This window comes from Maylandia zebra, linkage group LG2 (assembly GCF_041146795.1).
Source record: "Maylandia zebra isolate NMK-2024a linkage group LG2, Mzebra_GT3a, whole genome shotgun sequence".
Lineage (NCBI taxonomy): Eukaryota > Metazoa > Chordata > Actinopteri > Cichliformes > Cichlidae > Maylandia > Maylandia zebra.
The window spans coordinates 34,508,320-34,526,736 of record NC_135168.1 but is presented as its reverse complement, the minus strand read 5'-3'; the positions used below and the strand labels follow the sequence as shown (position 1 = coordinate 34,526,736).

Below are 18,417 nucleotides of genomic sequence, written 5' to 3'. Positions count from 1 at the left end.
AGTGGATGTTTGGCTTTACTGGCAGTTATGGAGGGCACTGGCGCCTTTACATATACCGACCGCACTGTGTTGACCCAGCGGCCTCCTGCCCCGCTGCCTTCAGTGCACAGGAAAGTCAGTTTCCTGTTTTTCTGCCCCATCAGTTTGGAGAACAAAAGTACAATACTGGATTGACACAGGAGCATGATCAGCAGCCAGCACAAGTCCGTCCTGCACACCATCCAGTTATATATTGTCACATTTACACAGTAATGAAGATAAGGATGCTTCACGTCAGTACATCCTATTAACAGACGTCACAGTCAGTACTAACCCAAGTTAGTCCAGCACAGACGGCTGTAAACATACTGTGTGATACTATTAATAAACTAAGACATGCAGAATAAGGTAATGGTTTGAACTGAATGGACAGTGAAATGGTTTCCAAATAAATATGTCAGTGAGATTTATGCTACGTTTTTACAAAGCTCCCAGATGAAACTAAGAGGCAACGATAAAACTGTGAGGCGAAAATAAGATCATCTTGTAAAGAAAGAACATCTTGTAAAATCGGTGAGCTCCAGAACCAGAAGAGGTGAGACTGTGCAGCACAGAGAGAGCAAGAAAGCCAGGCGCCTTTTACATCCCGCCATTGTCCAGCTTCCTAAGGGCTCCAGAACCAGGGCTTCCTCAGGACACAGGGACAAGGTTAATAAAAACAGCACACACACACACACACACACACACACACACACACACACACACACACACACACACACACAAATTTCACAGCACATAAGCTGACAGAGCAATGAGTTCACCACCTTACAATCTGTACCAAATACTAAAAGTATTAGGAGTTCATCAAGATTAAATGCACTGTGATTAATCAGTTGCAACTTAACTTTGCAAGTGTTTTAAATGAGGGGTGTAGAACTCATTTTACATCCTGGGCCACCCGCGTGTACAGCCAGATCAGTGAAAGTGCCCTTTCTGTCATTGAGAAGAAATAAAATATTGAATCCATGAGATGTTTCTCCACTTTTTCTACATGATAAGGAAACGCTGTTGTAGTAACGTCTTGATGTTTCCCCAAATCTTATAAACAGTACATTTGCATAATGACTGAAACCAGCCCAGTGAAGGAACAATGGGCTGGGAGGTCAGTTCCTTAATCATAATTATGCAAATTCTCATGACCATTGATCAACAACCACTGACCAAAGACCACTGATCAATGGCCATGAGTACCATTCACAGAGAGTTGGGGAATGGCTGCAATCACAGCATTGTAAGATGGCGAAAGATGTACCCTTAGGCCCCCTCCTCGATTCAGAGACGGTCTTTCCCTTTTCACGTAAATGGCCTCCTTGCCTCCACGCTCAAACCAGCGTTCCTCCCTGTCAGGATGTGTACATCCTCATCATTGAAAGAGTGTCCACTGGCCTGTAGGTGTAAATAGACTGCAGAGTCCTGGCCTGACGAGGTAGCTCTTCTGTGTTGTGCCATCCACTTCGCCAGAGGTTGTTTGGTTTCCCCGATGTATAAATCCTGGCAATCCTCCTGGCACTTAACAGCGTACACTATGTTACTCTGTTTGTGTCGGGGGATCCGATCCTTGGGGTGGACCAATTTTTGGCGCAGCGTGTTTTGGGGTTTAAAAGCCACAGAGACCTGATGTTTAGAAAAAATGCGTCTCAACTGCTCCGATACTCCTGACACATATGGGATCACTACAGGTTTTTATCTTGGGCAGTGGTTGTCCTTCTCTCCTTCAGTGTATTGTCTTCCACAACTGGTCTTGCAAAGATTGTACTGCTGGAAGTCCAGGGGTATACAGAGTCATGACTCTGAGGCACAGGGGTGCTAGATGAATCCTAGCAAAATGACATGAAGATCCCAAAAAATATCGACTTTTAATTTTTTCTGAAAACAAAGTTTTTAAATTATATAAGTTATAGTGATAACTACAGGGACAAACAACCCTACACCATGTGAGAAGTTATCCCACTATCGGGATGGTTGTCACAAAGTATCAGTATCATTAATGTTTCGTTTTTGTTAAAATTAATTGCAAAATAGAAAACTGTAAAAACAAAATGAACACACACACGCACACAAAAGACATTTCTATAACTCACAGTGAAAAAACAGGAATTGTTTTTTAATTATTTCATTGTTTATCTGGCGTAGTATGAATGGGGATTTCTTTATCTGCAGGAAAAGCTGTAAAACTTATTAAAATACATTTAAAAGTGCAAAATTTATGCTCTCCTCGCCTGTTTTCGAAGATATCCATTGGGCAGGATTGACTCTGTGCAAGGCCGATTCTTGCTCCCAGGCCTTGTGTTTAACATCCCATTCCATACCTTTAGAAATCTGACAGCAGATATTTTATCTTCTGTCTCCCTAACCGAAATAAATATCGAGTTTTCTTTATCACAGCGTTTTATCTTCAAGTTTAATAAACCACTTGTTATTTATGTAATAGTTAATCCCTTAAATTGGCCTTTTAGCGAACTTCAATTGTTTCCTTATGGCTACTGGCTCATACCATGGGAAACAGCGGATGGGTGTTTCACGCGAGCTCTAAGATTGAAATCTTTCCACGTTGATGCCAGCGGACCTGGTGAAGAAATATCACTGAGCCATAAAGGCAGGGCAGCTTTTAATCTCGTGGCAGAACTAGCTAATGCCTTTCAAGGCAATTGCTGTGAGGTTGAAAACAGGTGAATTCATGAGATGTTTCAATACATATTAACAGGTGAAAACCGTGGAAACAAATCCCTCCACAGTTTCTAAATTAACATGGCCTCAGCAGCAGGTTCACCGTAAATAATCCAATTAATTTATTTGCTTACGTCGATTTTCCAGAAGAGGGCGGTGTCATATCAGTTTTAGCAACAAGCCCAGCCCAGCACTGCTAAAACAACAAAGTGGTTTTATGAACGCTCTCGACCTTCTCTAAATAATTTTGTTTTAAATATTACATGCATCTCTTGAAAAGTGACAAATGTGTTCCGGCCCAGTTTCAATTCAAGATGGCTTTGCAAATGAATCTAAAATTCTCATCTTTCTGTCAGTCTTCCTTTGCTTTGGAAATCGACTTAAAAGGAAGGACTCGTGAACACGTATCACTTATTGCAGAGTGATGTAGGGTATAGTATCCCCAAAGCGCTCACAGCAGCCCAGAGTGACGTCGTTAACCTAGGATAGAAAAAAGAGCGCAGTCAAGTTGGGCTCAGAAACCCGGAGCAGTACCGGAAATGACTTTACTTTCATAAAAAAATACATATATATATGTAAATGTTATATATATATATATATATATATATATATATATGAATGTAGTTATGATATTCAGCCTAAAGTCTAATATTATTCGAGAAAGGACTGAGCTTGTGGGAAAAAGTTACGTTACAATTACAAAAGTATTATTTCTTTTTTATGTGGGCTTAACATTTTAGTTCAAGTCACGTACTTAATACATTGAAGACACAGTAATAACGTACAGTTGGGAATGGGAATGTTTTGTAGCCAGGTTCTGGTTTAATGCAGGTTTTGCTTTAATGGTGCATTGAATTAGCTACCACTTAAATAGATATTTCAAATCAAAATCTAAATTAAATAATAACTTAGTGTTAGCTTATTATAAAAATATATATGATCAAAGACTGTTATCGCTGAAACATCGATTTAGGTTGAAGTTGTCAGCGTTTATCAATGATATTCGAGGTGCATGCATGTCTTTTGTAGGCTAATATTTTAATTTCAGATATACCAAAATCCTTGTTTTTCCTTTCTTTTCACGCAACGTTCACATGCTAACACGCAAACGTGTTTGCTTTATTTTGAAAACCTCAAACGGAAAAATATATAGGGAGGCTGTGTTTACAGCGCGTGAAAGGCGCACGATGACACGCCAGGGGAGCGCGGCGGAGCTGGGATCAGCCGGCAGCGAAAATGTGAAGGTGGAATCCGTGTGAGCAGCATTGTGTGTTGTCACTGGCGTCTTTGGGGAAAAAAGAAAAAAGAAGAAGAAGAAAGAAAATAATAATAATAAAGGCAGCCGACGTTCACACAGCAAGAGAGGGAGTTTTATTTGGATGTTGTAGCTGAGTACGGGTATTATCCTACCTTCTGTTTCTTTTTTCTTATATTTTTATACCCCTCTATGCCCACCTTCTTCTTCTGAGAAATTGACTGGAAGCAGTGCTGCTGGGAGTGAGAAGCATCATTTGCGTTTAGAGGATTATTATTATTAATTTTATTATTATCAATAATATTATTTCAAAATTGCGAAGGAGTAAAACTGCCGAAACTGAGGAATTCCTCGTGCTTTATGGGATTATTTTCTGACGAAGCCGCTTTGTTTTGGATAACAACCGATATTGGGCATCATGAGTTCCAGTGGTAAGTGAATGTGCGCTCCACCTCTCCACTTGAAGCGCAGGGACGATTTATGTAGGTGAGAGCCGAGAGAAGTGCCATAGAACAATAGTAGTCTAGACTATGTCACGTTTGCTCAATTATTTATTATAAATAATAAACATTTTAAAATAAGGATGACTTGCAATTTAATGTAATAAAAATAGGAAATTGGCATTTTTGCATTAAGGAAAAACAAAACAAAACACAAAAACATACAAACACACACACACACACACACCAGTGTGACTGTGGGTGCCAAGTCCTTATAATAGACTTGGAGCAGGTTTAGAGATTAGAGCTAAGTATATCTCGAGGTCAGAGTGGCATTTGCCCTGAGTTCATCCAATGAGGAGCATTTTTGAAATTCTTCATCCACATAACAGTTGTTTTCTGGGGCCTTCACTCGCTTCTTTCACTTCCTGTCTTTCATCTTCTTCTCTCCCTCCTCATCCTCCTTCCCATCACTCTTGAGGGAACACCCAAGCCTCCAGCTGTTGCTTCTTCTTCTTTTTAAAAATCCACCTGCTCCTTACTGACACATTCCTCACAGGATCAGTAAGGCCTTTGGTTGAAAGTTCCTAAGCTGAGCGTTTGGGACTTTAGTTGTGCATCTGTCAGCCTCGGGGGCTCCTGTCATATTTACCTCAGAATGGCTCTGGGACAGCCATGATGCTAAGTTGACCTTGTATCACCTGACTCTGACCCTGATCCTCTGTCAGCTGAATCAGGGCTTTCCCCGTAGGGCTTGTAGGGTAATGTGTATTTGTTTTGTTTACAAGTCAGACCGCATGTGGATCTCAAGGTTAACTTTAAAAGAAAATTCCACCACCACCCCACCCCACCCCACTCCACTCCACCCCCGCCCCTTAGCTGTCAGTAAGGCCTCTTGAAGTTGATGTGCACCAGGTGCTCCGTGAACTGATGGTGTCAGGCGCTTCCTGTCCACCCTCTGGTATTACTGCCTGTCATTGTGTGGCACTACATTATTCATCCAGTGCTCTTAACTCTGTGGCACAGAGTCTTGCCTGACAGCCCGGTGTCTTTGCCATTCGTGCCAGGAGTGATGTGGCAGCTTCTTGTGGTCTGAGTAAATGACTATAATTCCTTTGTTAAGCTTCAGAATGCTTTTCTCAGCTGACACAGAAGGAGGGGGAGGAGCACACGCGGCCAACATGTGAAGAGCTGTCCAAAAGCTCCCGTGAGTTAATAGCGTGAGCTCCTACAGGTTTACACACAAACACGCGCAGAAACAACATGTCAACATGTGGTGTTTGATGTGTCAGAATTTAAAAGTGTTTGTTTGTGTGTGTGTTTGTGTGTGTTAGCGATGACACAGCAGGCAGATGGTGGTGTGACATGTGTCTCTACTCTGGCTTTAGGCATCGAAACAAAGCAAACACGAACATGTCCTCTTCTCTCCTCTCCTTCAGTCAGTCAAACGTGTTTCCTTCTGCTTTCAACACTTTTAAGGTTTAGACATGAACGGGCCTGTTAGGCTGTGCTGTGTGCAGTTGTTCCGCTGCACTGGGTGTTATCAACGCACATAGAGTAATTACACACAGCTCTGATAGTCTGTCTTCATCTTCTGGTCCTTCTGTCTGTCATGGTCACCAGTTTTTTGTACGTGCGTGAGTGTGTCTGGTCTGGTCTGGTCTTATTTTCCATGTGGCTGACAGACGGTGCAGTACCCTGGGCACGGGAGGTACATTTCTTGCAGAAGGAGCCTTATTTTTCAATAATTAGATATAGAGAAAGTATGTGGGTAGCTATGATGACAGATTCTGAGTTGTTTTTGCAGAATTGGCTCCAGACAGTTAGTGTGTTTCAGGGAGTGATAAAACACATGTTGATCAATATACTGATCATCGAGCTCAAGGACCTGAGGGGATCTGCAGAGCAATGCATCACAGGCAGCTCTGACACGTCTCCTCCTTGCTCTCTGTCTTTATATAGAGAAAAATTCTAAGGCTATTCAACAAAGTGCATTCAGAAGACTGTAGCTGCATAGTGCAGCATATGGGGACTGTAAAAATGTTTCCTCTTTGGCTGTCTTAACTTAAAAAAAAGTTGTATTGTGTCTCATGAAAAATAACACATATGGTTTAAATGTTACAGCAGCAGTTTCCAATATGTTGACCATTTGGATTTATTATTTAGTCTTGTGCAAATGCTTTGAAAATATAGCAAAGTCACAAACAAAAACCAAAGAGACTTGTTGGAATGAAACCTGAACCTCTCTAAACTGCCGAAACATTATTGCTAGCTCCTACGTGCTCTGCTGGCTTTCCTCCTACGGTCATGTACTGGTTTGTCAGTGCAGTGCTGCCACATGATTTAGGTAACTCAGAATAACAAAGAATGGAAATGACTGCAGAAGCCAGCCCGTACTTACAGATGCTCCTTCCAGCTATTTCAGCTAGTGTCAGGCCAATATCTGATAATGATGTTGCTGCTCTTCTAGTCACGTGGAAATGAAATTTGATGCAAATATTCATGTTCCCATACATTATATTCTAATGACTAGCTTGTGCCACCATGAGGTCAAAGGTGGACCTGTAGTGCTAAAACACCAAATACCTGCCTAATGAGCATCAGCTGTACTGTCTAACGAATGCTTGTTGGAAAATGCTAGCATAATAAATTAAGAGGAGAGTGATATAGATGTCTGCTGGAACTTCATCTTTCAGGGATTTGCTTGAGATGTGCATCCTAAAGTGCAGAATCAAGCAAACAGATCTGATTAGATCAAGAAAATCTGAGAAAAAAAATCTGCTTTAAACACAATTTGATTTGCGTTAGCTTTAGCTAAATTTTACCTTTAGTTATATAACAAGTTGCTTATTTACAGCTTCAATATGAAATAAAATAGAATACGAAACAGGCAATCAGTGAAAGATGACTTTACAGATGAGCAGCTCATTTGACACTTGAGGGCCATCCATAAATGACCTGCTGCCAGATGCTATCCTTATTGGGCCCAGGAACACTAAGGTAATTAATAATTATGTTAATTAGGATAATTAATTGATTTATTACTACATTAATTAATATTTTTTGTTTATTTTGCTGTTTTATTTACTGTTCATTGTTTTCCTGGTTTTATGGGTAGCATCTACTGGAGCAGGGCTAGTGAAGGAGGAGAAGAGCCGTGTCATGTGGTGAACAGTCCAAACCAGAGCCAAATGCTATTTTCCCTCTCGATACAAAATGCCTTATTATAATAACACAGAGAACAAAGATGCACAGATGCAAACACAGATGCTGGTATAGACTGATGAATATTCATATGCAGTAATCACATACAACTGGTGTGTTTTTCTTACAGGCCGACATTAAAATCGAGCACATGTTTTTTGTTGTTAATTTGCAGCGGAGGCCATTGTTGCTGCTTATAGGTGAGGTTTTTTTCTTTTTCATTTCTTTCTTTACAGTATTAAAAGCCACTTTCAAATCATAATAATAACATTTAGCATTTGTTTTATCTTAAACTGTAAGTGCTCTGTTCATTTCATTGGACAGTTTAATCAGTAGACTCTTTTGAGCCAGACCGCTGTTCTGTCCTCAAGGATGCCGTCTCCACGACCTTGGCTTCTGGTAGGACTGAGTGATTATTCAGATTGTCAGTAGCGACCTGACCCTTCTCACTCTGTGGAGCAGCAGGATGTTTGTGATACAATTGGACACTACCATTGCTCTGATAAATGCTTCTACCCAAAGGGGATATAAAGACAGGGGAAGGGGGAAGGCATGGAAAAACATGACCACTGGCCTCTTTAGATCACAGACACGGAAGATATGATGTTGCTTTGTTGTGAAATTATATATCAGAATTACAAAAGCATTGCTTATGATTTATGTGGTGTTGCACTCACAAGTTGATTAACTGTTAAGATTATTATCAGATAACAAACTTTTTTGATCATCTGACAGATGTTTCCTTGCTATACATTACTGTGTAATCTTTGAACATTAGAGAAACCAAGACATTCTTCAAATCTTTGTTTATGGGCCTTTTTGTCCAAAGTTTGGTCTTCAACAAGTGAAATGCATGGCTGACTTGGCAATTCAGGAAAATTCCACTTCTTTGCTTTAATAAACAGCTTTGGCTCTATGGTTTGGATCATTGTTCATCTGTATTATGAGACGTCGCCCAATCAATTTGACTGCATTTAGCTGGATTTAAGAAGATGTCTCTGAATACCTCAGAATTCTTTTGACTGCTTCTGTCCTGTGTCACATCATCAATAAACACTAGTGTCCCAGTGCCATTGGCAGCCATGTACACCCAAGCCATGGCACTGCCATCACCATGTTTTAGAGATAATATGATATGCTTTGGATCAGGAGCTGTTCCACGTCTTTTCCATGCTTTTTTCTTGTCATCATTCTGGTAGAGGTTGGTCTTGGTCTGGTCCAAAGAATGTTATTTCTAGAATTGTGCTGGCTTTTTTATATGCTTTTTTAGCAACGTCCATCTAGCTTTTCTATCCTTGAGGCTTATGAGTGGCTTGCATCTTGCAGTGAACCCCTCCTATATTTACTTTCTTGCAGTCTTGAATTTATGGCGGACTTGGATATCGATACACCTCTCTTAATTTGTGAAATATGTGTACACACACACACACACACACACACACACACACACACACACACACACACACACACACACACACACACACACACACACACACACACGTAGAAAAATATTTAGTATACACATCCAGAAATGCATATACTATTATATATTGTACATATATTTATTAGTTTCAGATGTAGCCATTCTTGTATTTTGCTTGTTTACATTATTGTATTTTGCACAACTCTGTTGCTTGTGAAGCTCGCACACAAGAATTTCACTCACATGTGCTGTACCAATGTACCTGCACATGTGATGTGACAATAAAAGTGATTTGATTTGATTTTGATTTGACCTCTCCTCCTGGAGAGTGTTGTTGGTCACTTGGTTGGCTGTTATGAAGGGGTTTCTCATCACCATGGAAATGATTCTGCGATCATCCACTGTTGTCTTCTGTGGACGTCCAGGTCTTTTTGCATTGTTGAGTTCAGCAGTGCTGTCTTTCTTTCTCAGGATGTACCAAACTTTAGATTTCACAACTTATTTCACTTCCTAATATTGCAGCAATTTCTCATATGGGTTTTTTCTGTTTTCGCAGCTTTAGGACGGCTTGTTTCACTTGCATGACTGCATGTTGTCTGTTTACAGCAAAATCTTCCAAATCAAGCACTGCACCTTAAGTCAACTCCAGACCTTTTATCTGCCTAATTGATAATGACATAATGAAGGAATTACCCAAATCTGGCCCATGTTAAAGAGCTGAAACTTGTAAACTCTTCATCCAATTTAATTGTGGATACACTAAAATGAAAGCTACGAGTCTACACATTATGTCCATGTCCATTATATAACTATAACTGGAAAATATTTCAGTAAACAGTTTAAAAAAAACAACCCTTCAGTACGTCAGTATCCTAACTACATCAGTTCTGGGATCTTTTTTTCCGATTGTTTCGCATTGCAAAAGAATAACATGGAGCTCATGGCAGTCAAATGTTTGTACACTTGAGTCATCTGCAGTCCTTATTTGTACTCTGTTTTTACACTGTTTTCATACTTGGACAATGAAAACCTCTGTAGGCCTACTCTTTTCCTGGTTGTGTCGTTAAGGGAATCGATAAAGAATGAGACCCATGAGCAGAACTGATAATAACACTGGTATCAATAACATTTTTTCAATATCTATGCTTGTGGTTTTACTCTCCAGCCTGTATAGACAGTAACAATAGCTGGACCTAGGCTGAGTATTTTGTTCTTGATCAAATACTGTAATGCTTTTTAAAATTTGCCACCAAGACACACATGTGACTTCAGGCTTGTAGAAAACAAAAGCTAATATAATTCACAGAGAAGTTGGGGTTTTTCCCAGTCATTTTAACAAAGTGTGTCTTTTAGAGCCAGCATCTAGCTGCCGTACTTCTCAAGTGGCTCCAACTTTTGGCATTGCTGGTTGCCGCTTGGATTTCATGGCACTTTAGAGTTTTATAAGAGGATTTAGTGTCTGGATCAGAAAACGGCAAAAAACAGAATTTGAAAAATTCATCAGCAGCTTTCTCTAAAGGGCTTGAGTTGTCGCCCAGATACATGAACGACATTAGGCATTGATGTTTTGCTACCAGCTGTCTAATTGTCCAGGAAGATGCCTGCTGAAAAATTATGGATGAGATTCTCACAGCTTGTGATAGATTATCTGCTACCTTACCAGACACTACAGCTCTGTTGCTAAACTACAAGTTGATGGTTTTGCATCAAAATGACTGTCAGTCAAGTCTTTTTGCAAACTTCTCAAACTGCAGTTCCTATGCTATGGATTTTAAACAATAAAAATTACAATTTTAAGATGACTACCAAATAAGTTTCCCTCTGTAATGAATTCACCTTGATTTAAGTCTTGTGCCTGTGGTCTTTGTTCAGTAGAGATCAATTTCAATTTGTTAGAATTCAACAATGAAATTTAAGTTTTTGAAAACCAAAGAAAAAGCTTTGGAAACTAATCGCAGATTGCAAAGCAGTTCTTTTCCTTTTAATAATTCATCTTAATTCCTAAAGGTCTTTGTATTGGCTCGCTTAGAATGTCCTATTCTTTTTCTCATTGCTACCCAGCATCCCTCATGACTGAACCCACAGCATGTCTTTCCCTGGGGCTGTCAGGTCAGGGGTAGAAATAGCAGCAACCTCTCAGTCCCTGGGGATGTTGTCTGCCTCTCTGACCAAAGCCCTGTTGTTATCACCTGTTACCAAAGGCTGTATTCTTCCAGGCTACTCTCAAATGATTTGGAGTCAGTGGATTAAATTGGTAGTCTGGTGGCCATAATTTAGAAGAACGACTCAACACCTCACTAGGGGAGAGGAAGGAGGATTGTTAGAGAGGTGCCTATAAGGGGCTTGGACTTGGAGAGCTTTGCTGCAGTTAATGAGAGTGAGTGTGTTGACACAATTAGATAGAGTTACATAATGCTTCGGCTCCTGAGCTTCTTTTGGACCTGGATCCTCGGCTGTCTTTCTCTTTCTGTCACAGACATTCAAGAGGTTAAACAAGCACCTAGATCATTAAAACAGACTTGTTGAGTGTTTGAAAAAAATTCTTGCCATTTACCTCACCCCTGCCTATAATTTAAATACCTGTTGATAACTGCCATTCCTTACCACGGTCAGATTTGAGCTACATTGTTAATTTTTGTACAATGTTACCTACCTGTCTTGTGTGCCAGAGGTTTGTTCTGGCCCAGATTAAGAAGGTCAGACCTGTAAGTAAATACTCTGTCTTTTACAGGTGTTGGCACGGGCTTACATGTTCTGCCGTTAGCTCCCATCATCTCTCATGTCCACCTGCTGGGAACAGCGTTAATGAATAGTTGTTTTTTACATTAATAAAAAAAACTAAAAAGACAAAAAAGAGATAGTTTTACGGAAGTGCTATTGTTTGAACCATCGCCTTTGCACTTATCAGTCAGGTTAGTGCTGCCAACATTGTGAGGAAAGTTATGGATTTACAGAGGCTCCAGTGTGGGAGGTGGGGAGTGGGAAAAATATGCTTGCATATTTCCAGTGCCCACAACTCTGTCCAGAGTGAGAAAATACACAGCTACAGTTATGCCTACATGCACGTCCTCGTGTTCACGTGCACAGTGAATATCCTGTTGTCAACTTCGAGGCACGCAAGGAGCGCTCAGACTCTGAGATGTGCAAGGCCCTTAGACTGTTTAAGTGATGCCAGCCCTTTGGGATTCACTCGGTGAAATGGAATCAGTAGCACTGTCATGGCAGCCCATATGCTGCTGCTGCTTTGACTTTAGCAGCGCAATCCTTCACTTAGCTATTCAGGTAGTCAAGGCCAGCTGGTTACCCAGCCATTACACCCCTTCCACAGAGAGTATGACCTCTCATACTGCTTTGAAAGATAGAGATAAATAAGTGATAAATCCCAGCTCTTTTGCCATTATATATATATATATATATATATATATATATATATATATATATATATATATATATATATATATATATATATATATATATGTATATATATATATATACATATATATCTTTTTTTTTTTTTTTTTTTTCTCCTAAATGACATCAGAAACAGCAGTATGCGACATTACGTGATGGCAGAGCTTCAGTTCATCCTTTGTCATTTTTTTTTTTTTTTTTTTTTTTTTTTAATAAATAGGACAGGGGGAATGAATGAGAGAGAGAGGGGGAGAGAAAGAAAGAAAACCAAAGGGGAGAAGAGACGGTGAGAAGGGGGGGGAAGAGAGAGAAAAAAAAAAAAAAACCTCCTGGGTCACCTGTATGGAGAAAAAAAAACAAACAAACAAACAAAAACAAACAGAGGAGACAGCAAACAACAAAGAGCAACATAATAATAGAGAAAACAAAGCACCATCACAATAAACTAGCTAGTCATAGATATCAGTATTTACTAAATAATAAACGATATTGTGCAGCACGCAAGATAGACAGCGCACAGTGTGCTTTGAGGCAGCAGCCAAGAAAGCTTTAGTCCGCGTCTGTGAATACCCATGTGTGCATACCTGTGTGGATCAGCATGCTTGCATTCCAAAGGTTTCTCCATGTAATGATCTGCTAGGGAGTGTGGGGGGGCCACAGCCCCGTCCTCCAGGGTGTGAAGCGGGTATGGAGGAGATCAAAACTCCAGACATCCAGAGGCCCCCAGAACACAAGAGACCATGGAAGACCAACAGAGGGGCAGCCGCGCCACTGTCCCAGTAAGAGCTGAGGAGAGTCCCAGATGAGGGCTCGCCCAGCAGCCGCGGAGCAGAAGTCAGGGGGAGTTGCAGTGACGCGCCCGTGAGCTCCGCCGGCCCCCAGCTGCGCCTGAGTGACCGAGCCCTAGGCCGAGAGGCCGGGGGCACCCCACCTCCAATATATATATATATATATCAATATTGAATGACTGGTTGTCCATTGTCCATTTCTTTGCCTGTGGATTCAAGTGTGTTTACAACCCAGAGGAGAAGATGGATCTTTAAAGAGCCCTTAATAGCCCAAGAGATTTAGATTCAGTTAATAGAATATTTCTACCTTTTTTCCTTGTGTTTGCATTTATTCCGATACTCTTAAGGCTTTCTGTGTGAACGTGCTTTCCTGACTGTGTGAAATAGCTATTGGGCTTGCAGGAGTCTGACATGTAAGGTATAATGAGGTAAGGGGATCCATCTCGCTTTCTCTACTGACACAGCAGTGTGTGTGTGCGTGTCTATATGTGTGTGTGTATATGTTTGTGTGTGTCATCCTGTATAACTGTGTGAAAAATAGAGACAGTGAGAGAGAAAGCCTGGAGCTTACCAAGCTTACATAGGTGTCAGACCTCACAGCTTCAGAGCAAGTGTTGACAGAGCTACACACTGATCTTATTGTTTGAACTGCACACAGTGGAGTCTGTAATGTACTCTCTCCTCAGATAACACTTGAAAATGAAAAGCCGCGTTATGTCTTTCACCCATTAACAGAAGTATTATCATGCTGTTTAAAGAAATGGTCTGTATAGTGCTTTACTTGGTCCTAAGGACCCCAAAGCGCTTTACACTATACACAATCATCCACCCACACACACTGGTGATGGCAAGCCACAGTGTGGCCACAGCCGCCCTGGGGCGCACTGACAGAGGCGAGGCTGCTGGACACTGGCGCCACCGGGCCCTCTGACCACCACGACCAAGACTGTCCAAGCCGGGGCTCGAACCGGCAACCTTCCGATTACAAGACGAACGCCCAACTCTTGAGCCACGATCGCCCCAAGAAGATAGTGTGTATACTGTATAGTTTCTCTGAATCACATTTGTGTGACTGACAATGGCAATATCAAACTACATTAGTATGTAATTTTGAGAAAAGATCATCTGCTGCGATTGCAGCTGAGCTTGATTCCCTGGCCTGCTTGAACTCATACCAGACTCCGTTTATACTGCATATTAAAATCAGAATACTTTATTAATCCCAGGGGGAAGTTGATTAAATTTAGTTTAAGAGGGCAAGAATTAAAAAAATCAAGAAATAGTATTAAAAAAATGGCAGGAACGACGGCAACATGTCCATGCAGGTTAATGCACACACACACACACCCATGTATATAGATAGATATAGATATATATATAGATACAAGTAACTATAACTTGGTGTCTTTAAAAGCTAGCATCAGTTACATATAAAAGGCCTGTGAAGCTTAGAACTTTGTCAGAGGTTGAGAACTGCAAATGTGCTTTGAGAGAGAGGAAAACTAAATCTTAAGGAAACTGGGAATGGGAACAGTCAACACAACTTTCAAAATTATGTTTTAATGTGTGTGTTAGCGGACCATAGCTGAGTTCAGTAAATGTTCTTTTTATGTCTTCATCAGCTTATCGCCAAGACTCAACAGGCGGTCAGCGGAGCTCTGGGCCAATCCGGTGCCAGCGATGTCGGGAAGTTTGCAAAGGCGAAGTGGTACGAGTACAAGAGACCCACTTTCATGTCAAGTGTTTCACCTGCACCGGTAAGAAATGAATCAGTTATATAAAAATCACACAAACTGGAGCTGCCTTGCACAGTTCCCAAGCCTGGGTGGCCATGGTTAGAAAGAACTGGGAATTCCAGTGGTAGGCCAGAAACAAGACATCTATCTTGGTCACGTCTTCGTCTGCTGAGCACACACCCACATGCACGCTTGCAGATACTGCCCATGCACTTTTTCATCTGTCTTCTAGCGTACATGCTGAGTGCTACTATTAGTAAACGGTGGGGATTGGAATGGATCAGAGGTGCTTTGCAGGCGACTCAGGCTCCTGCTAAGGTAGCCTGTTAATTTGCTGGCAACTTAAAAGAGATTGTATGCTGTGGATTAATGAGACTGATTTAGCTTTGCAGTGGAAGAGCACCGGTGACCTCCAATAGAAACAATGGTGACATAGTCACACACCCTCTTAGTGTAGGAGTTGTGTGGAATGCCTTTCACTTTTGTAATTTGTGTTTGTCTATTGTGTAAAGCACATTTACATGGCAGTATGCTCTATAACATGTTTTACTGCAGGGTTAATTGACATTTTGAGAGCTACACACCCAGGTAAAATGTACACTGGTTATGCTGTAGACTTTGGAGGCAAAATGTATTCACACTGTGACCAACTGACATTCAAGTTGAGGGAAATTTAGGAGGTTGACAGTCTGATGAATGGGATTTGTATTTTTATGTGGCTCAGCAAAAATCAGACTGACTCATAGTTCATTTCAAATGCAAAACTGACATGTACAATTGGCAACATTTGCAGAGTGAAGGGCAAGTCTGAAAGGGGCTCGTGATAAGCACGTGTCTGTGCATGTGTAAAATGAAAACTGGAAATGAAAGAAACGAGGAATGCTGTTTGTCACACTGCTGTACAGCCTTGAGCAAGCGCTCTCAGAATTATGTTAATAGTTCCACACTAAAACAAAGACAGTCAGTAAGTTGTGGGTTACTTATCGGTTCTTTGTAACATTTGAGACCAAAACTGTTACAGGACAAATGAAAAAGGAATCGCTTTGCCACATCTTTTCTGTAATATGTTTGCATTGGTAGCACGAGTTGCTTAGAGGAATGGTTTATTATCGTTTAATGCTCTACAAGGGATTTGGAGCAAACATTTATTATATTATATTATATTATATTATATTATATTATATTATATTATATTATATTATATTATATTATATTATATACACCCAAATCAATCGACAGTGTGCTAAAAGAGTCTTGAGCCACGCCTCATTTCTTTATATTTTCCTTCCAAGCAGCCAAGCTTTCTTGTACATTTTTAAAGTGGTTTTAATCACTAGTTTGTAAAGGATTTGTAAGGGTCTTTAAAAAAAAATTCTGTGGACATTGGCTACTTTTTCAATCATTCTCTGTTCAGTTATTATACCTGACCATTTTAAAAGGAATATTTTTTTTATAAAGCCCTTTAATTATGAAGTACAAATTATTCAAGCGCAAAAATAGCGAGGGATGAACCAGTGTTGCATTACGCATAACAGCTTAACGAAGAAGCATTTTTTTGTATCTTTAGGCACTTTGCTAGCATCAGTCTGTTGCAAAAACACATAATTTTTCCCATTTCTTTATATGAATATTTGAAAAGTGCCAAAAATAAAGCAGTTTGACAAGCACAAAACTTTATGTGTGCACCAACAAAACGAGAACAAAAAGAGCTATTAGCTGAAAGCTTGGCAAATCTCAGCATCCTGTGCAGCATGTCCGTAAAAAAAATTGAAGAAACTGCACAATTGAAGGACAAAAAAAGAAGAAGTGACAGAGCTTAAAAAGAATCAAATGAACTGTTTCTGAAAGTCATGTCCTTAAGAAACAGCAAACAAATGAGCTAATAGATGCATCTGGTCAGATTTTCATCCACCACGCAACAACATCGTGAAAGTGTACGACTGTTAAAGCGTGATTTAGGGTCCTGCAAATTTGTCTGTCGAGGGGGGTTTTTACCCATCGCAGACATGCTCCTTTGTAGTCCTCCAAAATCCTAACTGCATCCAGTCACTGCATCCAGTGACATGGAGTTAGCCAAATGCTGATTGGTTGACAGGTATGGTGGAGGAGCTCACCAGGAATGGAAGAACTTCAGAAAAAAGATAAAAAAAATACACAAAAAAAAGCACAGACAGTAGTGGACACCTTTTATTGTTTTTAACACTAGTTTCCCATCAGCTCTTTGAATGTTATAGCTTTGCTCTTCTCCACGGCTGGCTGACGCACCAACAATAGCACAAGTAAGAGTTGTCCACAGACTGGTTGTACCACATACTTTGTACACTGCATACATCTGATAACAGAGCTCTCTGCAGGTGCACGGGTTATCCCAGGACTACCAGCGGAATATGAATACACTACCCCTGCTGAACCATAAATTCGCCTTCATGCCTTCATTTTCAGCATGACAATGATCCCAAACTCACTGCCAATGCAGTAAAAGCATACCTGGATAAAAAAACCACACAATGGAGTACTGTGAGTCAGTGATTGGTCACCCCAGAGCTCAGACCCCAACATTTTTGAAGCAGTGTGGGATAATTTTGACACAGAATGGAACTAAAGGCAGCCGACATCCAAAAAAGAGCTTTGGAATGTCCTTCAAGAAGCCTGGAGAACTATTCCTGTAGACTACAAATGACAAGAAAGCTTTGCTCAGAGAGTTCAGGCTGTGCCAAAGAATAAATGCTGTCGTACCAAAAATTGAGTTTCAAGCTCATTAGAATTGTGCAAACTCTTCCACTGTAAACATTATTCAGTGCAAATTTTTAAAAAATGAAAAAACAAAAAAAATATTATTTCTTTTTTTTTTCATTCCCTGTTTTTTTTTTGTGAGACAGGACAACTGTCTTTTTCTTTTTTTTAACACCCCGACAACTTTTTTACATAAGGAAACGTCCTGAGTAGTAGGGCTGGGCCATATCATACCGTTCACAGTAATACCGGTATAATGTTGGGCAACGATAAGAAAATGAAATAGCGCGATAGAATATGGGTAAAACGCGCATGCGCAGTGCATTTGTTTTCATACGCACATGACGGAAAAAGCATGACGGCGACGGAGAATGTGAAAGGCGAAAGCAGATCGTTGAATGAAGCAAATGAACCAGAATTGGTTTTTAAAAATGCTGCAACTTCAGTGGTGTGGAACTGGTTTAGCTTTCGTCCGTCAGATACACAACAAAGCACTATTTTTGGTAGAGCATGCTAGCGGGCCGTCGTTATTACCGTGGTTTTTTGGAAAATACGGCACACTTAAAATCAATCCTTTGATTTTTCTGAAAATCGACAGTGCCCCTTATAATCCCGTGTGCCTTATGTTTGAATTCTGGTTGTGTTTACTGACCTCGAAACGATTTTATGTACACGGCGCTCGAAAATCTGTCAAATATTTTAGAACGACTTTGCTAAGCTA

The 18,417-nt window shown here is 40.5% G+C and overlaps 1 protein-coding gene across 6 annotated transcripts in view; it reads left to right on the top strand.

The window, feature by feature from the left end:
• Nucleotides 1–3,892: 3,892 nt before the first annotated feature.
• ablim3 (actin binding LIM protein family, member 3) overlaps nt 3,893–18,417 on the top strand; it is a 46,716-nt gene continuing 32,191 nt past the window's right edge. For 5 of the 6 annotated variants that reach the window (XR_013101328.1, XR_013101326.1, XR_013101324.1 and 2 more), the window contains exons 1-2: nt 3,893–4,392; nt 14,850–14,984. Coding sequence is in view for 1 of the 6 variants with exons in the window: in XM_004541118.3 (XP_004541175.1) it covers nt 4,380–4,392; nt 14,850–14,984 (148 nt within the window). In the remaining 5 variants the exon portion in view is untranslated. Of the gene's footprint in view, nt 4,393–14,836; nt 14,985–18,417 lie in introns of those variants that run through there. The other variant, XR_013101329.1, reaches the window with a different exon arrangement.